This window comes from Thermobia domestica, chromosome 3 (assembly GCF_964235325.1).
Source record: "Thermobia domestica chromosome 3, izTheDome1.hap1.1, whole genome shotgun sequence".
Lineage (NCBI taxonomy): Eukaryota > Metazoa > Arthropoda > Insecta > Zygentoma > Lepismatidae > Thermobia > Thermobia domestica.
In genome coordinates this window covers 53946895-53973432 of record NC_137456.1, presented here as the reverse complement: position 1 = coordinate 53973432, position 26538 = coordinate 53946895, and the positions used below count along the sequence as shown (strand labels likewise).

The 26538-nt window shown below is 35.1% G+C and overlaps 1 protein-coding gene across 2 annotated transcripts in view; it reads left to right on the top strand.

The window, feature by feature from the left end:
• Positions 1-23443, top strand: part of LOC145680387 (BUB3-interacting and GLEBS motif-containing protein ZNF207-like) — a 54539-nt gene extending 31096 nt beyond the window's left edge. Inside the window, exons 4-10 of one of the 2 annotated variants that reach the window (XM_081750826.1) lie at positions 2347-2605; positions 4502-4616; positions 5718-5833; positions 10398-10539; positions 11176-11256; positions 16813-17077; positions 21705-23443. In XM_081750826.1, coding sequence (XP_081606952.1) covers positions 2347-2605; positions 4502-4616; positions 5718-5833; positions 10398-10539; positions 11176-11256; positions 16813-17077; positions 21705-21802 — 1076 coding nt within the window. In that variant the 3' untranslated portion in view covers positions 21803-23443. Of the gene's footprint in view, positions 1-2346; positions 2606-4501; positions 4617-5717; positions 5834-10397; positions 10540-11175; positions 11257-16812; positions 17080-21694 lie in introns of both variants that reach the window. The other variant, XM_081750825.1, reaches the window with a different exon arrangement.
• The last annotated feature ends 3095 nt before the right edge of the window (positions 23444-26538 follow it).

Genomic DNA, 26538 nt, shown 5'->3' with positions numbered 1-26538 from the left:
ATAAGGTCAAAGTAAGCAGATGGCCAGCTTAACAAAGTTTAACAGGTAAGTAAGTAACGAAACTCTCAGTGAAATAAAGTACTGGGGCATTTCTAAAAGTTTACAGCCTGGCACTGAAATATCTCGCACTAATAATGAGCCATTGGCATATAATCCCGTCTGTGGAAGAAATGATTTATCAGCGTCCACTTCTAGCTGCTTCAGTTCGTTGGAGACTGTCATTTGGCTGTCACTGTGTCGAACTCGCTTACTGCATGACAGTGCTCCAGTCCACACTACTGCTGTTGCCAAGGGTGCAGTAATTGGCTGTGGGTTCGAGGGGATTTATCATCCATCATCCAGCCCAAATTTAGCGCTATAGCCTTGACAGCAACAACCGTATGAACAGGAGCATTATCATGCAGTGTGCGAACCCAGTGTACAGCGGCTGATTCAGATTACTGCCTTCAACTAACTGACATAGCTAGACAGTTAAAACTAATACATCATTCTCTCCACAGATGGCACTATTTGCCATATGGCCAGTATTTCAGTGAGAGTCCGGAAGCTTTGAAATATCCTCTTAAATTACGCTTTTGATGTTTCATCCGTGTTCTGTATATTTTTACTGGCGTTATCGCCACAGTTGCACTAATTTGGTTAACTGTCATACAATTATTGTGACGTGATTTTTAATTGCTACATTGTTATTATTTTACATTTCAAAATATGACAATCAGATATTGTGACTTTTTACAGTTCAAATTTATATTATTTCCTTCGTTCATCATTTTTATAATTATTTGCGTGCTCTATTTTTTTATTATTATTTATACAATAAAATATTCCAAATTTCACTTAATTTCAAACTTTCCTTTCTATTGAACCTGTTCAATATTTTATCACGTACTCTTATGTCCATTGCTTCTCTTAACTTTTTATATCCATGACTGTATCTGCTTATAACTCAAGTATTTTTAAACAAAATATTATAGTATTCCAGTGCATGTTGTACTAATGTTGACTTCTCTGGTTGATATAATCGTACAGGAGATTTCTGATTGACGTAATATGGCGGAGACAGGGTAACACAAAAACCGGAAAGGCTGGATCTGGAGCTATAATTCTCAGTTCCTGCCACATCCATACTATTAGAAACACACTATTTTTAACAGACTCCACTCTTATTCGTATTTTCCGATTTCTTAGGCCAATACTTTATAAATATTTCTTATGTATTGTAATGTAAGTTTCAAGAATGTATTACAGAAAAGAGAAGCCTAAGAAAGAAATACGATTACTCCCATTTTAAAATAAATTTTATAATGTCTAACTTAGTTGCTGGAAACGTAAAATGATGTATAGTTACATACATACAATTCTAAAGTAATCAAAACATTAACGTAAAGTCGGTTATACAAAATCAAATATTGTATCAAATGTTTCAACGAAGTGGAATTTGAACGTGTACGATACCAAATTTTGGATTGGTTACAACATTTGATGCAACTGTTCTAAAATAAAACATGCTCTATTCCTATCCAACATTGCATCAAAGAAAACAAGCGAAAATCACTGTGCGGTGGTACTAAACATGAACACGGAAAGCAATTGAAATGGTTATTGATGTCTACAAGGAGCATATTTTTTTTTTTTTTTTTTTTTTAACTATAAAGACTACTACAATAAATACAAACATAAAGAAGCCTTGTACAAACAAATGTAACAATTGAATGAAGAAATGTAAACAAATGAGCAATAAATTTTTGTATTTGATCGTTGATGATGGGTGTAAAAAGTTTTAGCCAACTTATTTGACCAAATGATTATCAAAGATAAGTTGATACATTTGATGGAAAACTATGACCATGTATAATAGGCTAACGTAGTCCTAGTTCTTGAAAAAAATGATTTAAACTTACTTTCTTATTCATTGATAAATGATTACATAAATGTAAAAAGGAGGCTTAAAAAAATGTTAGAACTTTGTTACGAAGATTTGTTTTGTAACTAGGCCGAATAGTCGAAAGTTTAAGGTATATGCTTCTCCCGTATTGTTGTAATTATACCTCCCGGTTGTTCATTGTATGTTAGGACACATTCACATGGGATAGAATAAATAACCTCGGGTGTCTATCTTTTTGATTTTGGTTTTTCACGAAATGAAATATTAGTCTGATTTTTAAAGGTAGCATGTGAATGTTTGTTATTCTGTATTTATTCAGTGAACGACTTATTGTGTTAGAGGAATTGTCAATGAAGGATATGAATGCTAAATTCTGTTTATCTTCCGAAGTCCTGACTGAATTCTGCTTGTTGCTGCTTTTTCACAATGCCTTATGATTAACAATTTTGTTTTTTCTGTAGGATCTAAAACGCAAAGTGGAGGGAGTAGTGGAGATGATGAACCAAATCCGAAGAAACCAAAGCCAGACACGGGTGTTCAAAATGGTCCTAGTACAAATATGATGCCAGGTATGATGGCACCCGGTATGCCGCCACCTATGGGTCAGAATCCAATGCCTCCAATGGGCATGGGACCAATGCCACCTATGGGTCATATGATGGGACCGATGGGGCATATGGGACCTGGTCCGATGGGTGGTCCTCCGTTCATGGGACCTGGGTAAGTAGTGATTATATTAGTAGTAATAATTTCGTAAGTATTTGGCAATTAGGCTGCTTTCCTGTATATGTTCCTTCAGTGATTATTATTATTAAATTTTCTATAGTAGCACAGCTGTCAAAAGTATTTGTCTCAAACTAACTAGTCGGAGAGATCAAATTCTGCTTACATGTAGATTGCTTTTGATATATATTGAGAGTTATGTATATTTGGGATTCTGTAACAAATGCTTTTCTCTGGAGGTCAACATTTTTGCAGGAACAATTGAATATTTCATATTAATTTAAAAGAAATGTTGCAAGTGGCTACACAGCCATATCGTAAACATTATTCGTAAATAAATTAGTATTTAGTGCATGAATAAACTATTTCCCTATATAATTATTCTTTTATGTCAGAAATAATTTCACACAAGAAATTTTGAAAATCATTTTTGAATTTATACTTCTCATATTTTTATGCATATTCGAACCATCATGCGTTATTCCAATTAAAGTACACATTCTGTGCGTAATCATAACTAAAGTTTTCCCAACTTTTGTTCAACTATTGCAGACACACATCAAAATGTGACCTTTATTGTCTCCGTTGTATCGTTTGTATTTTTATCAGACGTAATTGTTCAGAAATGAAGGATGCTACTTTAGGCTAAATAATATAGAGCATTTCGAAAATCAGTGCCTATTTTGTTTCTTTGCACTTCTGTCCCAGTATATGATTGCTTTTACAAAAACTGCAGTAAACAATACGGTAAACGAGAGTTCAAGACTTATTTCCAGATGTTTAGCGATAAGTTTGTACATTTTTTCTGTAATAGTTTCATTGCATCAATGAGATCATTTAAATTTTGAAGTTACTTCATCTTCAAAGCAGCAAACTCCTTGATCAAAATACCCATAGCAGGAAGAAGCCCCTTTATAAAATTATTGCTATTGGTTTTGATTAGGCGAGATTCGACGAATAGTTATTAGAATTGACGATATATCTTTTCTTGCTTTCTCAGTCTGGTAATCAGACCCTAGGGAACTCATGTCGCTAGCAAATTCTTTTATTTCCTTTTTTCTCAAGTAGGTAAAACTTTCAAGACGTAGCTTCCGACTATCGTATGCACGAAATAAATTAAACAATATTTTGTCATCCAAATACTTGCCAAATCGGAGTTCGAGTTGTAGCGAGTATGACAATAGGATTATTCTGTATTTCGCCTTGTATCCAGCATAGAATTATATATACAGGGTGTTACAAAAATTTGGAATAGATTCCTCACATAAAATAAGAAAAAAAGGTTCATATGAATCTGTGGTCGGAAGTGCATAGTTCCGTAGTTATACGGTGCTGAAAACGTGAAAAAATGAACTTACAAAGGTCCATAGTTCCACTACTATAGGGCCAATCGTAGTCGGGTCAAGACATCACTGAATAAATGGTATGTGAACTATCCGAATATTCATATTTCACAATCTCCGGTGCGTGCACAATCATTTTAAGAGAGGCTGTTTGGGAATACTTGATCACCGTCCACCTGCCTTTGAAAATCGGTGTGCAAGTACTGGAGCATTCTTTAAACATGAATATTTGGATAGCTTACATACCAGATCCTCAGTAATGTCGTGATCCGACTACGATACGTCCCATAGTAGTGGAGCTATAAACTTTTAAAGTTCACTTATTTCATGTTTTCGGCACCCTATAACTCCGGAACTGTCCACTTTTGAGCACAGATCCATATAAACTTTTGTTTTTATTATAATGTGTGGAATCTGTTCGTAAAATATTGACACATTTTTTAACACCATAGATATATATAGAGAGAAAGAAGGAAAATGTTATCTTGTAAAATGTAATGTTCAATCTCATTTGTTAAGTTTGGAGCTAATAAGAATAATTTCATTACAGAATGCCAATGATGGGACCTATGGGCCCTATGGGTCCACCTCCTGGAGGGATGCCAGCGACGACAGCACCCCAGACACAACCTCCATCGAAACCATTATTTCCTGCAGCAGCGCCGGTAAGTTAGCATTTAATTAATTGTTACATACAAAATATTTTCATCATGAGGTAGTGTGGACCTAATGGAGAAGTGATTAATTCCTGTGCAGAAAGCAAGAAATAGTAGCGAAGGAATGTGTGTGCTGACAAAACATCAGTAAGGGGGAAAAAAAAAGTCTGGCTAACCATGGTCCTTTCGTGGCTGTATCTCCACTTAATATTGAATGAAGTATTTATAGCATGAAGCTTAATGTAAATAATAAAATTTGAATTTTAAATTCAATTTGTCACATTTTATATATTTGTTTATTCAATGTTAGGTGATTTTTTTGGGTTATAAATACTTAAAGGTACTGTTAGTATTCTTTTTGTTCATATATCACAATCTTAAGGTGTTTTTATTATTACTCATTTATCTGGATTAATCGTGTGAGGGTGTGCGTGTGTGCAAGATTATTCGAATATTAAGAAAGTAACATCATGGTCATAATGGTTAAGAGTTTCGGTATTTTTAAGCTAATAAGATTACTCTGTGTGTTTTAGGAGGAAAGGGGGAGGGAAGGTGTAAAAATGTTCAGGTTATGTTACTGTGAGTAATAGCGTTTCCCAGGTTAATAATAGATATTTTGATTTTTTGTTGCCTAAACTACCAAACATCTTGATTAGTCCTTACATTTTATCTTTTCGACAAAAAATTTGTTAAATACATAAATTGCTTACGGTGTAATAAGTATTCAATATTCCGTATGGTAATTACGATTTAGGGAGTAAAATAAGTGCCAGTACATGCAAATAAAATGTCAAGTTCAGAATAGTTAAGGAAGAAGACATTTGAAGGAAAGCAAATGCCATTTACGATACCGAGGAATACTATTAATTACAGTGATCAATGACAAAGCTTCCTAAAGGAAGACGGAATGACCAGTTGTTTTCTCTGCATGTACAGTCGTGCTGTTTAGAACTTGAAAATCCATCTTACTTCTGATACTGTCTAGTTATGTCAGTTAGATTAGTGTGATTTGGTAAATAAGCTTGTAGAAAAACTTCAGAAAAGAGCGTAAATTATTCTACTAGAATTAATGGTAAAATGATTTTGTGACATAGCTAATTATTCTTTCAGGTTGCAACGACTGCGTCATCCACGCCAGTGGGTGCAGATTTTAAACCTATTTCTGTGTCTAGTGCTAATTCTAGTGCACAGATCGGGCCAGTTAAACCAACGTTTCCTGCGTATAGGTAAGTTCGAAAAATCGTACTCCAAAGAATCGTGTAATCATTTTATGCTGTTACCTAGTTACTTTTTGAAATTTATTTATTTATTGATGACTTCTTTTACGGGGCGAAGTTAAGGCTCTACAGCCTTCTCTGAGCTCTTAAACTGTTCTTTTCATGCTTTAATGACTTTTTTTTTTTTGATGGATTGGAAAATCACAACGTAAATGTATCCCGAATTCGTAAATTTTAGTCAAATGTTAAAGAAACTACATTAACGCTTTGTATTATTTTGTAATTATTAATCTCGTCGCGTTAGATTTTATCTTTTATAGGCATATTTGCTTTAGGAGTTTTACCTCTTGTGTAAATAGTAGGATCAAGTTACAGAGGAAGGCCTGACTCACACATTAAAAATTGAGAAGACCCTTTGTATTTGAACTTAAGTATTGTCGTAAAAATATATTGAATAATTTATGTAGGAAGATATACTCAAATGAAAATGTATATGGAATATATGGCATGAGATGAAGGCACAATTTTAGCTACCTATGATTTTTTTTTTAAAATTAATATGTAAATAAACTAACATCATGTCTGTTGTTATGTATGGTTGCAAAACATGGTCGCTTGCTCTGAGGGAAGACTATAGACTGAAAGTATTTGAGGACAAGATCCTGAGACGAATATTCGGACCCAAGACGAACGGGAATGGAGAATGGCGGAAACTTCATAACGAGGAACTCACAATTTATACGGTTTACCAAACATTGTTAGGGTCATCAAGTCTAGGATGGGCAGGTCATATAGCCAGAATGGAAGAAAGTAGGAACGCTTTCAAAGTCTTATCTGGAAGACCAATTAGAAACGACCATTAGGAAGACCTAGGCGCAGATGGGAGGACAATATTAAGATGGTTCTCGCAGAAATACGAATACAAAGTAGAAACTGGATCTAATTGGGTAAAGATAGAAGTCAGTGGAGAGCTTTTGTGAACGCGGCTTTGAACCTCCGGGTTCCATAGCCCAGAGTTAGTTATGAATTAATGAACATACATAACAAAATGATGATTAATTATGTTCTGAGCCTTTAAAGGAGAGTATTTTCTATACAGATGTATGCCTTAAATATCAGAAACATTCAATTCTTGATTTAAACATAAAATTGATTACATGATTCAAACATAAATAGTTGATTACAAATCTTAAAGGAGCCATAAATGTATTGCAGTGAGGTAGTATTAAATTTTAAAGGGAATATGAGATTCATTCCTTTTCTTTGCCTATCGAGAAACCTTCCCAATCACGAATAGCACAGTCATAAGCCATAGTATCAAACCAAAGAACAAAGAGAGGTAAACTCACATAATTCCAGATACGAAAGCCATCGTCGAAAAGACTTCTTGTTTTGAGACCAAATGTAGGAGAACAGGTCTTATTCTTTTTCTTTCTCGATTCTCCGTGATTCTCGAGCTCTGTACTTATAGTTGACGAATCACTTTCACTTTCTGTACGATAGACATGTTTATCATTCCTTTGTTTTTTCTTATAAACTGATAGCCTTTTCATTTAAATCTTTAATATTTGAATACAAAATAATAATAATAATAATAATAATAATAATAATAATAATAATAATAATAATAATAATAATCCCCAAAATCATTAATCAATACACTCACGCTGAATAGTTGTGCTATTGCAGAAGAACTGTATTTTCAACATTTGGACCATGTTCACTTCAAATTAAAAGTGAAGTACTCGACCTTCACTGGTCGAGAGCTTACTGCGTTCCTGCAGCACAGTGCCAAACCTCATTGTAAACAGACGATGTAGAATATTTAGTGAGAAAGTAATTAACGCATTTTTAATCTAATTGTGAAGGAGATAAATGAAACATGTTGTTCTGTATCGCGCAATACGTCGGATGTTAAAATTTGGGTACTTTTAGTTAACACCAGTATTGGATCTGGCGGCACTTGTTTCATCACCTGGCAAAGTATATTTCAAAACTGTAAAATACAAAGCAGTTTTTTCGCTCTCCTGTAAAGTTGTGATTTTCAGTATACGACCTTTTCAATTTTCTCCACGGTTTCAACCACTTATTCTGTTGCCTTTTCACCAGGTTAAGTCACTTACATAAATATCGATTCCTTGCGTGTCTTCATAAAGGAATTGATCTTCAGGTAAGTGACTTAAACATTTGACAGCAACCAGATCAAATAGAAGTTGGTATTACTGAATGGGGTCGAAGTTATGCTCTACCATGCTGACGTGTGACGTTGCACTTACCAGCTAGTACTTGTTTTGTTGCATGCAGCACTCTTGTGCGGTCGCCGCTTGAGTTGTTCGAAGCATGCGGAGTTATGCATGGAATTTTACCCCTATTTACGATCCGGATGCTTGCAGATAAAAAGTTTTTCTTTCTTTTGACTTTTTTTTTTTTTTTTCACAAAATAAATTCTGTTTGTTATGAATGAGTCAGAATTCTCCTAAACATAGTAGAACATAGTAGGAAGAGGGATTACAACACCAGAATTTGCTTGGGGAGCAAATATTCTTAGATGTTATTGCACTCTTATTCTAAGTGGCCCGATCAGAGAATTGATCGTCGAATGTTTAACTAATAAAATATGCCAGAAAAAAGCGTGGATTTAATTACATTTTTTTCATTCTTTTTAAAGTGTTGTGACTTAAGCTGCATTAATGTCTGAGTGATTCAGTTAACAGAGATTTGTATTAGTAACTTGGCACTTGATGTGCTGTAATCAAGAGACTTTTACTTCTGTTGGTTTAGTAAGTTAGGCTTTAGGTAGTGATACATACAGAGTTTATGGATACAAATGTAGTATTTGTTATAATTGAACCTTTGTTTATTAGTCGCCGTTGATTATTTGATGTAGGTAACAGAAAATTACGCGTGCAGACAGCTTCACAATTATAATTGCACTCAGCATAAATGTACAGTCATCAATGACAAGTCATTTACAGCAAAATTTAGAAGTTTGCCCATGCAACGGTCCATTCTTCGTTCCCTCGTTTCGACGTGAGACTTTCCCTTTTATTACTGTCCGTCAATTGCGTTCATTTATAATCGCACTCACTCCTTTTCTTCTTCATTCCACTCAGATGGTTTCTTCTTAAATCTGAATCATTTTCAGAATGATATCTATGAAGGATGTTTTGGAATTAAATTTAGAACTGCACTTATACTCGTGGTTTTTCGCTTACAAACAACCACAGTGTGTATGTTGGAAACATGGTGGCTATTTGAAGAAAATCACGAATGATAAGTACAAGGATGTTCTAGATATGGATATTTGAATCTATGCCTTTCTCTAGATTCACTTGGACTATTCTTGGTATACGAGTGTTATTCAGTATTTGGTGAAATTTTCAGTGGGAACATCCATCATCTTCAGTGGCGGTTTATTCAAGCATTTACAGCAAGTTCATCACATCACAGAGCATCCTCATTTATCCCTAGTATTGTTCTTGCTCCCGCTTTTGATAACTTTTGTTCAGTGGTTTGTCGTTCTACTATTACTAGTTTGTTTTGGTGATTATCGAAACTCACATTTCGGACGTTTCAAACTGTTGCTTATCGCTCTTGTATCGTACAATACAATACTCTATATAAAATACAAGATAAAAAGATTTCTACTTTGTATGGGGAACAGAAAGTTATACATGTATTATTTCATTGCTCTAGTAACTTTTTCAAAGTTGCCTGATGCGCTGCTAAGCTGGAAACATGTAGGCGGATTCCTTCCTTTTCCTGATATTTTATTTTACGAAAATTCTGTAAGTATTCAGTATGTATCCTATAGTTAATGTTAGTAGACATTCGATATAAAAATTTCGGTGATTGTTGAAGGAGTGGTATTTAGATTGTCTTAAGCTGGCTGAAAGTGCTTTGGAAAATTATACTGAAGCCTATTGTAATTCGATATTGTAAGGTTTGTTGTAAACATTAGTAAAGACGGTAACCTCACATATAATTTCGTATTTAGTGGGCTTTCTACCTTTTATAAGATTCGATACTTATGTGCATACATCGTTAGATGTGTAGTCTGCTATTTGATGGTGTTAGCTAGATATAAAATATTGTATTAAAATCTTTATGATGAATGCAGTATGTCAGCGTGGGTTAGGTTGTTTTTTCTTTCTTTCTGAAACTATTGTAACTTAAGCTATATTGGTGAGTGAATGATTTAGTTAATAGTGATTTGTTGTATTACTGGCCTTCGTAATTGACTGGCCTTATTGAAGACACAGAAAATACTCCTTCTCTTCAGCCTAAAGGTTTCATTCGACATTTCTTTTATTTCTATTTCACATCATAGATTTCCGCTTCAAATACTACAAATACCATCAGGTACGTCAAACTAGATACTAGTTTTATTGCCTATCAATTTTCATAGACAACACGATTCCCTTAATTTCAGTTACCATTGTTGTCGTACACATCTATTTTCAGCTCATATTCTTGTCAAATTTTCTAACGTTTAGTTATTTTTTTGTTTTGCAAAAAATTCCTGTCAACCAATAACAATACTTGCTAATTTTTTGAATTATTTTCGTTGCAGTAATGCGAATACAACTTCATCGAGTACCTCTACGTCATCGTCAACCACCTCAACTGGCACGGATTCAAGTCAGAAGCCTGCGTTGATAAACACGACAGGGGCGTCAAGTAAAATTATTCATCCTCCTGAGGATATCTCCTTAGTAAGTATTATCTGAGTCAAAATGTAAATGTCAAATAACTGACTGCATATTATTGCTTTATTAATTCAAGTTAAAATTAGCTCGTTGGTGTTAAAAGCTTTCGGCAAATTGAAACAGAGTAAAACAGAAGTTATGCCAACATTACATTATATTAGTAGATATTAATTCTAAACTGCACGGGGAGAAACAGTATAAGTCAGAAATTGGCCGAAATGAGATAAGTCAAAATTAGAGATCTATATGTCATGCTCCACTCCCGTTTACTTGTTATGTCAATCCTAAACGTGAGTTGAATAATCGCATCTTGTACTGTAGTATAAGTGATCCATACTTACGCTTGGTAAAATGAAAGAAAATCGCCTCCTAAAAACCTGTATTTTTTGACTTATACTTTTTCTCTCGCGCAGTCGAGAATTTGATCCTACAGTTTATTGATTCCTGAAAATAAATAATTACAGACTATCATTTTATCTCATCTTGGCAATGGTATTCATTATTAGTTTTTCTTGTATACTCGTGTTGTTGATTAGTATTGTGAACTCGTACCAATAAATTTTAAGTAATGGTTTTGACATAAGGTAGATACTTTTATTTCACCGTTCATGCTCATATATTCTGTTATTATTCTTTATATAGGAAGAAAGACGTGCTAAGATGCCAAAGTATCAGCGCACTGTAAAATCTGTGGAAACCAGTACCTCTACTCCTGCTGTGGAGGTGAGTATAACATTTTGTGAAATATTACATTTTTTTTTAAGTATGTGTAGTTTCAAACCGATATATTGTTCATGTTCAAGCATCAGGAGGAGGGAAAAGATAATCTGCATCATAGGTGTATTACTGAACATTTATTTACACATACTGAACCAATAACACGCCTCCAACATTTGGAATCAACATCTACAATTCCGGTCCAGTATTTCACCTTCCAGTATTTCTAGTTTTCTTCGTAATTGACCTTGGCTCAAATGAGTAAATCCAGGAGTCTTGGTTTTAGGAAGAAACAACTCCATCACAAGCCTTTCTTCCTATGTATATTGTTGTTTATATTTGAACTGTTCGAACAAAGCGATGCAGAGGAAAGGTATCTGCAGTAGGTGTACACATAGAAGCACCGTTAAGTATCTTAGATTTTTTTTTTCCGGGTATGAGATCGAAAGTATTTGAGCTATTGAAAGAAAATTAGGGATCTTTCTGATTTATTCCAAACCACTTAGTTATGATAGCTGCTGTTATTTAATGATATTAATTGACACAATTTCATAATAATTTGTAAAATTACCTTGTTATTTACAGAGTCTAATATTTAATGTACTATTAGCTGTACTGTTTCAGTGTTACGTGACACTTTTGTGAGGAGATGTGGGCAACTTACGTGCATCTCATCTCATTTGTTAAGAATTTTGTCGTGCACTATTTCGTGCGCACGGTAAAAAATAATGAGGCAATGTAAATTTTTGCATAGGGTTTCTACCGACCTGGAAAGCCTGGAAAATTCAGGAAATTCAGCTTACTCGTAAAAAGTCGTGGAAAAGTCTGGGAATTTAAGTACAGGTTTTGAGTTTTCAAAACCCATTTCTCTTTTTTGCTTTACTCGGCTATTTGGTAGGGGTATTTTATAAAATAAATTAGTTTGTTTTGCGAAACTTCTGCCTGCACACACTGTGCATATACATACACGAGAAGCCCCCTGATCTGGAAAAGTAGAGTAGCTTTTTTACATTATATATGAATCTGAAAATTGGTAAATCATGACCTGGAAAACCTAAAAGTCATGGAATTCGTGCTCGCCAAAGAAGTGGGAACCTTATAACACTAGAATCCTCTCTCTTTCATTGATGTGAAACATCTACGGGTCAGATTTTTATGTAGATGTATGATTTTATGAAGTTTGTAGAAGTCTCGCATACTTATAATTGGCACTTTGTGAACATGCTGTAACAATCTTAAATCTACGATTAAACGTAAATTATTAATTGTACGTCAAACTTCAATGATAACCACTTCTTTAACTTATTGAGCAATTGTTCAAAACATATTAAATATTTATATTACATAGCAAATACGTAGCCAGCTCATTACGAAGTAGCAGTCCAACTGTAATATTTTTAATGTTTCTTCTTCTTCTGTTTGCTAGGCTGATAGACGTCTTTTTACCTGCGAAGGAAGGTGTCAGGGAACCGAAACAGAGCAGTTAATAGTACATTAAATATAAGACGCGCGAGTTCAATTGAGCCAAAAAGTAAATGGAAGAGGTTGAGAAGGATTAATTAACTGGAATCCTGTTTAAAAGTTTGAGAAAAGCACTGTGCAAATTTATAGAACTTTGAAAGAGTCATGTACAATTAATTTTTCATTGCATTCTGAATTTAGTCACTGTTGCCAGGTTTTGCTTCCGACGAAGTTATTTTTAAGATATGAGTAAAATAAATATCATAAATTTCAATCTTTAGTTACTAGATTTGCATTGGACGTCAATCTTGGAGCCATATGTAAATAATTATCCCAACAACTGCTTGAAAGCACTTTTAGAATGTTAATAGTTGTAATGATGTTACAGAAGCACAAAGCAAGAGCAGACTGTCAGAATGGACTGAATCTTTCGGTTTTCGGAGCTGTATTGGATTTTTATTTTCAAAACTATTACAGTATTTATGATAAACGAAATATTCATTGCTTTTATAGGTGGATTTATATTTTTAGTAATTGAAAAAGGTTTGCGGCTGTTGTAGAATGTGAATTATTGAAGAATTTGAGAGAGAAAAGATACATCTCCCTACCATATGTACTTCGAAAAAGTCATAACTTGCAACTAATAATGGGATATTTTGACACAAGGAGACCTAAAGATAACTTGTTGAAAATAATTTATTACTAAAGCAAAGCAAGGGACGCACAGTGAGTTTCACGTAAAAATACAAATTTTAGGCAAACTCTTCAATCATCAATAGGTTTTGATGAAAACTTAATAGACAGTTTAAGAATTCATTTACTGTATTTTTTTCCCCTCGATTATAAGCCCACTCCCCGGAAATCACAAACGAAAATCTAAAAACAAATTGAGTTCTATTAGTGAAGCATACAAAGCATAAGGGATATATATATTTTCTGCCATTTAATTTTTTAGTCAGTCATCACCATCAGCAGATTGAGAGTTACCCTCACCTATTTCTTTTGTCATTATCTTTGGATAGAGCATTGTTTTCTGTCCCTTCCAGCTCATATCCCTTCGAGATCGAATACCTTTTAAACGTACGACTGTCATTCTCTCTCGAGTATTTATAAACCCACTACAATTACATAAAATGCATGCAATACAAGCCCTATCCGCCGTCTATTTTACCTGCCGTGCTAACGATGAGGATTCTAAGCTGAGAGCACTTTTTAAACGAAGAAGAAAGGAACTAGTAAATTTTCCTCTAGCGGAAAAAAATCGTCCTTCATTGTTTCTAGCAACTGTTAAATACACAGTACACTTACTTCCCATAACATGCTTATTATCCAAGTCCGAAATTTGATGGTCAATATTTTTGGAGTGAAAGGTCTCCACTTGACTAAATTTGAAATGTTCGTAGGCTTAATATGTGTGCAAAATATCCTGGTGTCCATGCATTTGATTCTTGACCTATTGGCTATCAAACTTTGTGGTTTGCAAACCCTAACTTTGATGGGAAATAACTAGAGGACCACTATGCTAGATTTGGCTATGGTTCCATCAATCAATTTTAGTGAAGTTACTTCATTTTATTAAGTTCAAAGCAGGGTTGGCAAAAACCATGGTTTTTATTGAAAAAAAAAAAAAAAAAAAAACAGGTTTTTTGGGTTTAAACCAGGTTTTTTTTGGTTTAAATAATTTACTCTATGTATTTATATTAGATATGAACAGAAATTAGTTTGTTTCGCCTTGGTGTTATTATGCAACAACAAGGTTATGCTGGAAGGGGTCACATAAGCTTAAAGCGGAATCCAAACAGCTTCTCGACTTACATTCAAGAGAAATTGTCCATTTGGACACGAAACCGGGACTATTGGTCACAAATGCGATTGCCGACTCACGAAGGACTCCTGATAAAAATACGTTGTACTGATCTTTACATAGGCGTACTTGTTAATATAATTGTCAAGAGTCATTTCAAAAGGACAAAACGATAAACAGTTACACAAGTAGAATTATATATAAATCGGGAAACTCCCGCCTTAGCCATTGGGAAAATCCTGTTATTACTTTAAATGTATTTGTATGTAAAATTTTAAGGTCAACATATCATAATCACTACGCTAAAACTGAGGTATTAAATTACAAATTTGGTATGTAGATATCATTCAATAAAATTAAAACAGTCAAATCCAAGTTGATGTTGGAAGCTACATAGGCAGTTCATAAATTTTGCCAATTTCTATCAATAAGAGGCAAGCTTGGCTTCTTTATAAAACAACAAGCATTCATTCAAGTAGAAATATATAATTTGGTTTCATTTCGTATGTTTAGGCTTAACATCCTTATGAAATACCAAGGTTATCACGGAGAAGACTTTCGCTTAAAGGGACATCTCGAATCGCTACTTGGTTTACACTTGAAAGATGGGTTGTGGTTCGACCGCGAATTGAACACGGGACCCCTTGATTAAAAGGTGGAAAATAGATAAACGTAATGCGAATGGTTTGATATGTGGAAACGTCACCATGAAGTTCACACGATTTAAAACATTTTTCGTTTTTTTGTTTTTTTTTGTTTGTTTGTTTAAACCAGTCAACCCTGGTTCAAAACCAGGGTAATCAAGATTTGTATACGTAATATTTCATACTATGCTCGAATGTGTACAGGACTCGTCAACCTTTACTATCATACCTAGTTTAGTCAAGAACGAATGAATTTTATCGATTGTAACTTAGTAGAATTTCGTCATTTCATCAGACCAAACTCAAATTCGGTGGTCAGTAACTCGAGAACGTAAAATACCATAATATTTCATGTACGTACTAAGATACACGAGGTTTTACTATCGTACCAAAGTTCGTCAAGATCAGATTAGTATCGTCGATTGTGTACCACGCACAATAACCTTTGATGAAGTTGAACCCCAAATTTGATGGCCAATATCTCAGGAACCAAAGACCTGCATACCCAAGATTTCGTACCAAAATGTGTACTAAGCGCGGGAAGTTTTATCCTATCCCAGTTTTGGTCAAGATCAGATGAGTTCCATCGATCGTGTAGGGTGATACATGCCGTCCTGTATAAAGTCAAATGAAGGTCAAAATATCGGCCCTCATTTGGGTAAATCTGTTAATTTGTTAACAATAGCCAGTTCGTACGTTTTTATATATATTATCAGGCTTTCCAATGCTCCTCTATTTCCTACATTTTAACGAAACCACCTATACTTTTGTAGCATTGCTACTTCCACTTGTGAAAATAACATAAGGAAATAAGGTGTGGGTGGTTGTCTCCACAGTAATGTGATTGAATGGAGACTCTTCTGTGTTTTGCCCTTTCCTGCTTATTGCCTAAAGATAATTTCACCAAACAATATACAGTTAGCGCAAAAAATATCCATACACCTACAAAATGAAACAAAAAATAAACTAGTTTCGTCATATTCATTAAAAAGTTCTATGGAGTACTGATTTTAAACACTAATAAATTAATTCAGGTGTATCAATACTTCTTGCAGTAACTGTAGGTAAGTAATTGTAGAATAGGTTAGACATAGTCAAATCTTACCTCAAAAGCGCCAGCTGCAGAATATTTACATTTTAGATTTTATTTTACATTTCAGATTGTTGCTTAGTACTGGTGAGCTACGTACGAAAACACTAAGAAACTCGTATAAAATTTTACAAGGAGATAATTACCCATTTAATTATATTTAGAGTAGAATGTATGTATGTTCATATAACAATTGGTTTAATTTTCATGTGATTTTTAGTTTTTTTTTATTTGTACCTATTGAATAATTGAAATGTTTCTTCCAATAATTAGAAATATTTTTATATTTCTTTGTTCCTTGTTCTTTCAAAATGTTCCAAATACACAAATGTTCCCTCAAAATGTTCCAGGAAATAATTGAAATGTTCCTTTCTCACAGCTTCAGGAAACCTCCTATAGTTTTGCTTCATGATTTCCTATATTTTTTTCATTAGCATTGGAAAGCCTTATATATATATATATATATATATATATATATATATATATATATATAAAGATTTTTAAGCGTAGCATACTGTAATGTATCATGATTCCTTGTATATTAATTAGAAACTACTTTTCAGGAGGAACGGAGAGTACCTGCAATGCCACGGTATCAGCAGCGTCCTATTACAATGACAGCAGTGCCTGTCTCTGTTGCAGCAATGCCTCCCCCGGCTAGCACGGTAGCAATAATGTCTCCAATGACAGGGCCTCCTATAATGCGTCCTGCCATGCCTCCCGGACTAGGTCAGTTTCAGCCACCTCCAATGCATCATGGTCCTCCAGGACCTGGAATGATACACGGAGGTAATATGATGAGACCCCCTCCAATGGGGCTTCCACCAGGTAAGTGTCGAAACACGATGTTTCATTTTCGTTTCAGATGCGTGAGCTGAGCAATACTCAGGCCAGTATTATTTAATTTGTTATTGAGTAGATTATTGTTAATGCAATTGATGATGAGGAATAGAACGAGACTCTTATCTTAATTTATTCTGAGAAATTGTTTTATGCACACTGATATTCCGTGTCATCCGTAAATCTTTTTCTAAGTACTAGGAAAAGGATTAAAAACTGTGGATTAAGAAAATGAAAATTTACGTGATTTTGCTTATTTCTAACAGTAGTATTTATTTATGCTTTTTGCTACTTCGAAGAAGTCTTCAGATGACAGACAAAATACTTTGTCATTTGAATTCCTTAGAAGATATTAAGGTAAAAAGAAAATATTTTGTATAGCCTTCTCGGTGCGTTGCTTCACAAATACAATGTAATATTTATGGTCATAGAAGTCTAAGTTACTATTAACGATTTTTCTTTTTAGCCATAACGTGTAATTAAAAAGTTAACTTTGATTAAACTCCTGTCAAACTAGCCTTAGATCAGACAAATTATTGAGAGTTAAATCCATGGTTTTTTGATTTTTTTTAATTATTTTTTTTTAAAGTTAAATAAAAGTCTGATTTGAGTGTACAATTGATGAATCAAATATCTTAGAACGTATTTTGTTCTGAACGCTTTGTTCTCATGAATTGAGTATACAATTTATTATTATTATTATTATTAAAGTAGAAGACATCACTAAATCAATAAAACAACTTTCAGACATCATATGCAACACAAGTAGATATATTTAGGGAAAATTCAGTGCCCGCCCATCTTCAGGATAGAAAGTAAAAGAAGAAAGAATAAACCAATTGCGAGCTAATAATAATAAAATAAATCTTGCACTGAAGAGATTTTTTTTCACCTTTTCGAAGCATACCAACTTTAGTGTTACATGACTAGTGTTGTTTAAAAATTGCTAAAATAGTACTTTATCAGCTTCTCCACCCTTCATTTAAATAGTGTACACCTAACGAGGAACTTGTTCTTCAGACTTACAATTCGTAGGACCACTACTATCACATTGAAAGAGACATGATATGTTAAAAACTGCCCCTTTTTCAAACTGCGTAAATTTTAATTCGTAAACTGAACTGTATCAGATGAAGACGTAACTTCTTCATACTTTTAAAAACATGTATTGCAAGCTAATGTTCCGACGTGGGTCTACGTAATAATGATAAAACTGTTAGAGCTTTTCTATTTCAAGTGTACCCTCGGAAAGTATGTTGAACATTCTTCGACCCCACTCTAGCCGCTCTCTTACGGAGGAAAACCCTTTGCTTTGGGGAAAGAAGTGAGTGACCTCGGCTATGTTGTCAATTCGTCATTCAGTCGTTTGGTCTTGGCGAGTGAAGATCGTAGGTTACTTAGAATAGCTAAGAAGACAGTGCATAGCGAAGCCCGTCAATCTGGCAAGTATGTTAACATCCAACTATAGAAGGATCTCGGCCAAAGCAACTTGTCCCTCCTCTTTCGAGGAAGGTACGGAAAAACATACATCGACAGCAGCGCCAGCAGGGTTACACTTGAAATAGAAAGACTCTAGTATTCAAAATAGCTCTTTGACTGCATGTTACATAACTTCCTTACAGTAAATAAACCCATCATGCTTCACAAGTCAATATTTAAGGATCTACACAAAGAAGAACTCTGAGACTTCAAATTTCTCCCGTTGCTGTACATTTAGTTTGAAGTCAGATTAAATCCAATGGCTGTACTTCAGGAACAAGGAAAAATTCTTGAACTTATCGAATATTTCATCCTCTCATCAGTTACATTCACAGTTTACTTTCCCCAGAAGATAAGTAGGGCTAAGTAATGTAAATAGCAAAAGTTTATATATCTCCCTCATATTCTTTTGTTAACAAGTTGAAGTGTATAGTTTGCAGCAACATACAAATAACTTCAATCTATACGTAAAAGAAAATTTTGTTTTAATTTGATCACCTCGCTCGTAATTTGAGAACATGTAAGAAGCAGATAAACATTGTTGGTGACTACCAAATAATCTTTATTTCTATAACAGCATCATAATTCCTCAATATATACTTCGTTTCTTGCTAAAAACAAGATGTCGTTATTTGACCCATTGCTGAATTTTGAAATATTCTGTAGAAATTATGTCCTTTGCCGTGCAGTACCTTTGGTAGTTAGGTAGCAACACTTTTCATGATATTTGTAGTTTCTAAACCCTTTTCCATATCAAATTTGCATACGGCTTTCAATAATACCTTAATATGTACATAATATTTGTGTGTACATACAGGGTGTGGCAGATATTTGAGAATAGTCACGTCCGCAGTCAATAAGGAACAGATACTGGAGTGAGAGCATTTTTTACTTTTGAACGTGCTGTACAGGTGATAACATCCGCAGTGAAGCATTCAATGAAACCACTGTTAACAGTAAAAACAGTCTCTGCAAGCTGTCGAAACCATCTGCAAGCAATAAAAAGATAGCTTTTGGAAATGCTCGCCATTACATCTACAGCAGCTGCCCCGAGAGTCGCAACTTTGTTTTGAGGATACTTATTGTGGTCCCTCTCAACCGCCCCATACGTAGTAGTTAATTGAGTTAACGTCTGGGGAACTGGAGTCACATATTGGGAATGAGATGGTCATGAAAATCGTCGACCAGCCATTCTTGAGTTCGTGTGCTGTATGAGATGAAGCAGAGGTCTAATGAGAATCATACGGTCTCCCACGCGCTACAGCAGTAATCTAGGGCTTCACAACCATCTTCAACAGCGCAATATAAGCAACGGTGTTGACTCAGGGTAAGCAACGGTGGTATCTTGACGGAAGAAATGTGAGGAATCAAGTCGTTTTCACTGCTCACAACCCCCAGAACCATTACAAAGACTGGAATTTTGTGTGCACGATGGTTCGAACCTCTTCGTAGCTTTTACACGTTTACCGACATTTTTGCTGTTTACTTTCTAGTCTGGACATAGTTTTTCCCATTTGAGAAGAACCAGAGCATTCCGGGCTTCTCTAGATGTTCAGCTTGTTCAGGAGTCGCTTGGCTTTGGTCAGTCGGTTCCCCCTGGTTCTCTTGGATAAGAATCGTCGTCTTCGCATCATGTACGACCTGTAACGAAAGTTCTAATGAACCACACGTCGGATAATGGCCTCATCAACGTGCAGACATTTAATGTGTGCTCACATGAACTTCCTAGTATCCTCATCGATGGCAGCTTGGACAGAACAGACGAATTCCGACGTCCTGGTAATGTTCGAGAGCCGACAATGTTGTTTCTTGTGGAAAACCGTGATCACGTCACTCCTGACAGCCCCCAGTTCTCTCCGAACACGAATGATCGGGCGAGATTCAGGAATATAGCGATCTCTGAATCAGAGTGGGCTGCAGACAAAGATACGATTACAGCATGCCTCCTCATTACCTGGGTTAGTTCACGTTCTTCCATGTTTCTGTTCAAAAGAAAGGATTTTTAACTGTGACGTACGTGATACTGCCACTTATAATGTGTGTTCTCAAATGCATGCCGCACCCTGCATAGATATACAGAATGGTTCAAAAAATGTATACATTGTTTAATTGTGAATAACTCTGAAATGAATTGTCGGAAACATCTCATTTTTGGGAGTATTGTGGTTTAATGTTCTGTTATTGCATTGCAATGCATGAAGAACTGATATTAGTTTTTGTGTTCGAAGAGTTGACCATTAGGATCAATATACTGAGAATGCTGCCGAACTCTGCATAAACTAACGACTGCAACGTTCTAAGTTAAGTATCTGCACAGAAAAGTTCGAAGTTGCTCGTAGGTTGTGCAGTGTACGAGGCTTTTGTTCATAAACAATATTCTTGACAATCCCCCATAAGTAGAGTTGTAGAGGAGAAATGTTTGAAGAACATGGGATATACTCGATAAACCTTCTTCGACCTATTCATCTTTCGGATAAATTTTCATTGAGAAACTCCCTAACCAGATGATAGTAGTGGGGTGAGGCACCATCTTGTTGAAGATAAAATGTCTCGTTCCCGTAGAGAGTGTGTGTGTGGTGAGCGAGTGAATTATTGTAACACAGTACACGAGTTAGCAGGATTTCTTGCTGTGACAGGTCGTCCAGAACGGTTCTTGTGCACATCTATAGCACAACCATCGGCTTCAAATTTATCACAAATTCAGGCAATTGTTAAACGTGCCAGGTTGTGTTTCAAATTCATTCCGCTATTGTCGTTGCATTTCACTAGTTTCTACTTTATGTATCACCTCAAGATTGCCTTCCTTTTTTTCAAACGCCAACTTTGCAGCCTGTTGCTTTATTCACGTCACCTACACAAAACTATTACTGGCGCGTAATGTAAGAACAGAACATTAAACTATAACACTACAAAAAAATGAGACGCTACCGTCAATCCATTTCAGAGTTATTCATAATTAAACAGTGTATAAATTTTTTGAGCCATCTAGTATATAACAACGAAATTGAAACTGGCAGGAGTATAATGCATCTTTTTACATTTCGAGAACTATTGCAGGAGTATGATGTATGGATCTTTTTTATATTTCGAGAACAAAGGAAATTAATAGTATTTGGTGCTGTTGGTCTCATTGCAGCCCTACCACCCGGTCCCATGCATCACTACGGAGGGCCACCGATGGGATTCCACGGACCTCCTATGCTTGCACCGATGATGCATCCTCGCTTCAGATGATCAGGTTTGTTAAGCTATGAAGAAAGACCTGTTGCAAGTGTGTGGGTGATTTGGAGATAAAATAAAATAATTATTAATGTGTGTCTAAAAAAAAAAATCAACCAAGAAAAACAAAGGACATTTTACTGTCTCTCTTTAATTATTTTTTCACTTGAAAGGAAAAGAAAAAGAGAAAATGCATGTTATATTTGGCAGATCTTGAACTGTCGTCAGATTGTACTGTTTAATAATTAGTCATTGGTGTGCATCCACACATTCCAGTGGTTGTTTCAAACAGGGGAAAAAATATTAAAAAAGAACAATTATATAATATTTGTGGTTATGAGAAGATGTTATTGAAAAAGTTTTCCCATTATACTAACATTGGGAATGCTGTGAGTTTCAGTTTCTCTGCCTGCCGTTGGAACTGAAAGATACACGAAGTGATGAGCTGTGGTCTGTATTAGTTCCGATGCGTATGTTCATCGTTAGGAGGATAATTTCCCAGGTATTTCTACATGTTAACGTATTGTTAAATTTTGTGCTGAAATTTTAGTCCTTCTCCACTTCTAAGATTTCACTGTGTATCTTCGTCACTGCATGCGAGCAGTGCAGTTATAAATATAATATATTATCATGTAGTTTACTGCTACCTTTTTAAGTAAGTGTGATTTACAGGTGCTCGCAGGTAGATGCATTATATACCTGTTAGAACACGTTTATTATTATTATTTTTCTCTCTTTCGGGAGTTTATTAGTAAACGGCACAGGTTTGTGTGATGGCAGAATCAAATTGTTTAGTGCTTGCTGTTGTGACTATAGTTGATATATTGTGTTCTGGCTGTAGGTGTGGTAATTGTGACGATTACGGATCAGCTAATCACGTTTTGTATGCCAGGTAAGATTACCTACAAAACAAGATAAGTCGTAATTAATAGATAAAAGAAAACAAAGAATAGAGAAACCTACTTGTTTTTGTTTGAAGTACTGTTTAGAGTTCTATAACAATATAGCCAGATAATATATAAAAGAAAAAATTCTAGTTATTATTATTTTTTTTATTGTGTAGGTGATATTAGCACCTCAAACTGCGTAAAATCAACTAACCTTTTATTTCTTTCTTTGTAAATTGTGCTGTCATTTTTTCTGTCAAATGCTTTCATGTAACTAATTGGAAAATGAAAAGTGGTTCACTGGTTGTGACCTCAGTGGTAGAGTACCTTTTAAATTTCTTTTCTTTGCGATTCGGAATGTAGTGAGCTTCAGGATTATGGGGAGATAATTTATTAGAAATTCGCTTTTAATACAAATCACGTAAGAAATGTACAGTAGATTATATTTAAAATACATATACATATATATATATGTTCAAATGATTTATTTTTCGATTCGCCACTGAAGACAATGGTATATCCTGCTTAGAATTTAACGACTTTTATTTTTTAGTTTTGATTTGTTACAAATTACATAGCTTTCTAAGTAGGACTGGCCTAATGTGTTAAAGACATTTAGAATCTGCTCTAGCTCCTTAACAAGATCAGTCCTGCAGCTCACTTGTATCTCTCATATGTTATGTGTAGATTTGAAGTGCTTGTACATTTGTACACGTAAGTTGTTTTTTTGTATGCTCACATTGAAATAAATGGATTCCTTCCACTTGGCTATCATTTTTTGCATTCTCATGAAAAGAAAAGGTAAGCATTTTATATTTCAGGTGCCATTATAAAATATGCATTACATTTACTAAAGAAATAGTTAACCTCTCTTTCTATCTATTTGTGTTCAGTTAGACCTTCTGCCATTATTTATTATTTATTTTTAGTACTTTTTTTTGTACTTTCTAGAAAACACTTTAATAACAGAAAAGAAAAGTATCTGAACTTTCCTCCTTGCTTTTTGCCTTTTTAATATATTTCTTTGCAGTCAGTTAATTCTTTTTAAAGAAACTTAAACATAAAAATCATATAATTGGTGAAAGGCAAAAGACCCCTTTATCTGCAAGCACAAAGGTAAAGATGTGTCCTTTTCCTGTGGCATATAAGGTGGTGGAGCACGTAATACAGAAAGGTGATGATCGGTCGCAACACAATAAGTGTTGCTGGGCTCTCAGGGCCCCCAGCCTCACCTGTTTGTGAGGCTTGGTGATGACAAAAATTCTGTTGCATATTACTTCCGTAGCACTTTGAATGTTAGTTCTGCCAAACTTTTTATTTCTTGAATGAACACTTGCTGCGGTAACAGATGGAGCATTGCGACGGAATTTCAGGGGACCAAGGTAAAGAAATCAATCACAGCACTTTCGTGCTGTTGGACTTGATGTCCCCTGCCTCCATTATGAAGGCTAGGCGATTGACCTTTTTTTAATTTTTTTTAAAGCCAATGTAGCTTGTGTCAGGCTTCAGTGGAATGCCTGCATGTTAATTTCAAACAAATCACCGTGAAAGGCAAGTTGAAAAAAAAAAAGTACTATAATCGTTTTCAGTGCCACTAAGTGCCTGTTTTCTCTTGGGATTAAAGGTAAATATTAATATCTGCCAAGTAAGTACACATCTTATAATTTTTGTTTAAAATTTGATTTTAAATTTTGCCAGGCCATCAACACCATTATCATATTTATTAATTTTTCTCATGTCTTTCATAATATTCACTATTGTTAAAATATATGCTTAATCTGACAACTAAACTGGATGATACTTTCCTAGTAACATTCTCGAATGCTTGCAGTTTGTATTTATTTTATCTTAATTTTTAAATACCATTGTTTACTCGTAAATCACAAATAGTTGAATAAAGCGGATATTCTCCCACAGTTACAAGGTCAGATCAGTAAATGAAATATAGTTGCTAGAAATATTAAAGTATTTTTAAACAGATTACAATGAAACTTTGTTGCTTTTTACATTTACTAGATATACAGGATATGGTACTAAAATAGTACTTCGCACTTCAGTCGATTACGTACAGCAGGTTATTCGATTTACATCGGATCTATTTTAAAGGGTATTTGCCTTACGAGGCCATTACCGATAGGTTCCTTTGGACCTCTAATATTGTGGACTACCGCCGGATATTGAAGTTCCCATTGGAGTGAACTTTGGCGAAGTACGAACAAAGGAATTCGGTCCCACTCTGTCTTATAAGCTTTCCAGGGACCATCAAGGGTGCGACGACGCGGATGTTGGAAATGTCTTTTCAGCAGGACAGAACTTCAAAAATCAATTGGATTACCTCGTTACGGCAGTATCTTGATACATAATCACACGAATTCCTAATTACTGTTAAACATTTTTATAAAGTGTAGAGAGGTTCTGGCGGTATGACTTGAAGCCTTGTCCATGTGGATCCTTACCTGGGTGGCGTCCCCACCATATAATTCGAAGACAGGTGTCGTAATGGAGTCCTAGAAGTGTCTTGCATTCGCGCTTGTCACGCTCAACCATGTGTATTCAACTTCCCTGTAATTATATTTCGTAATAACCATAAACTCACGCGGGAAATTTTCTCGGTAATGGCGAACAGTTGCAGCGGCGCTTGGCATCGCTGTCGTGATAAGTCAGCGCTTGAATGTGACCAACAGCAGTGAGATGGATGCATGCATCATCCATTGGGACGATTCTTATAGTTTCGTTTTTCGTTCTTCACTGTGGTGCGGGAGCAGGTCGTGTACGCGGACCCTACGGAAGCTCATAATAAGTACCGACCGGAGTCGTTTACGAATGGTTGTGCTCATGTGGAAGTTGTCAGATCGAATTGCTGTCCAATCATACGTTGGTTTGATGGGTTTTTCTGACAACACAATCAGTGGATTTTCTGCAGCACATCGGGTGTCACTTCCCTTGAAAACCTTTTTCTGATGTGTTTCATGGACGACTTTTTTGCCACATATTCCTAATTTGTTTGTCGGCCACTGTAGTCACCCCGACTATGAATAAAAGCATTCTCCCGTGAACGCGTTTGATATGCGCATGTAGGAAAAATGAGCATGGAAAAGGGCCATGGCATAGCCTTACAAGGAACGGTTTAATTTAGACGACATTTGGGAATATTCCCACCTACAACTTCATACACACACACTACTGCTCTCAACAATAGACGCGTAGTTCTAGCACCATTTCGCACATAGCAGTGGCATTATTGATTCGGTCCAATGTAAACCGAACAACTGTCTGTATATTCTTACCAAAGTTTTTGTCCTCTGATACAATAGTTCTGGTTTATTTCTTCCGAATAAGTTGGGTCAGTCACAACAAAACGTAGAGATGGCCATATCCGCATCATCTTTCATTCGGATTTAAAATATGTGGTGGATAACATAATATTCGGATGGTATCCAGCTACTTATTGCCATCAGAAAAATATCCGTTTTTCAGATTGTTTGTTCTTCTGACAATGGATAGCAGAATGTTATCTGGATCTTCTTATTATATGTAATGCATTTCACTGTGTTGTGAAGAAAATAGTTTCGTCGCTTTATTCATTCCGTAGTTAGTAGTAAACTTTACAAAAGGAAGAAAACTTTTAGAGCCATTTATACACATTTTAAAAATGAGGTTTTGGTGATTTTTGGATGTGTGAATTTTTGTTGATTTTTTTTTTTTTTTTTTTAATTTAAAAGAGTAAATTCTAAGAACTAAAATATCCAGTAGATGATCAATGGCAAAAGGCCGTCTGACAGAGATGAGTATCATAATGGGGAAAAAATATAGCGGAACTTAGGGGGCGCGGTGGCTCAGTGGTAGAGCGTTCACCTCCGGTGT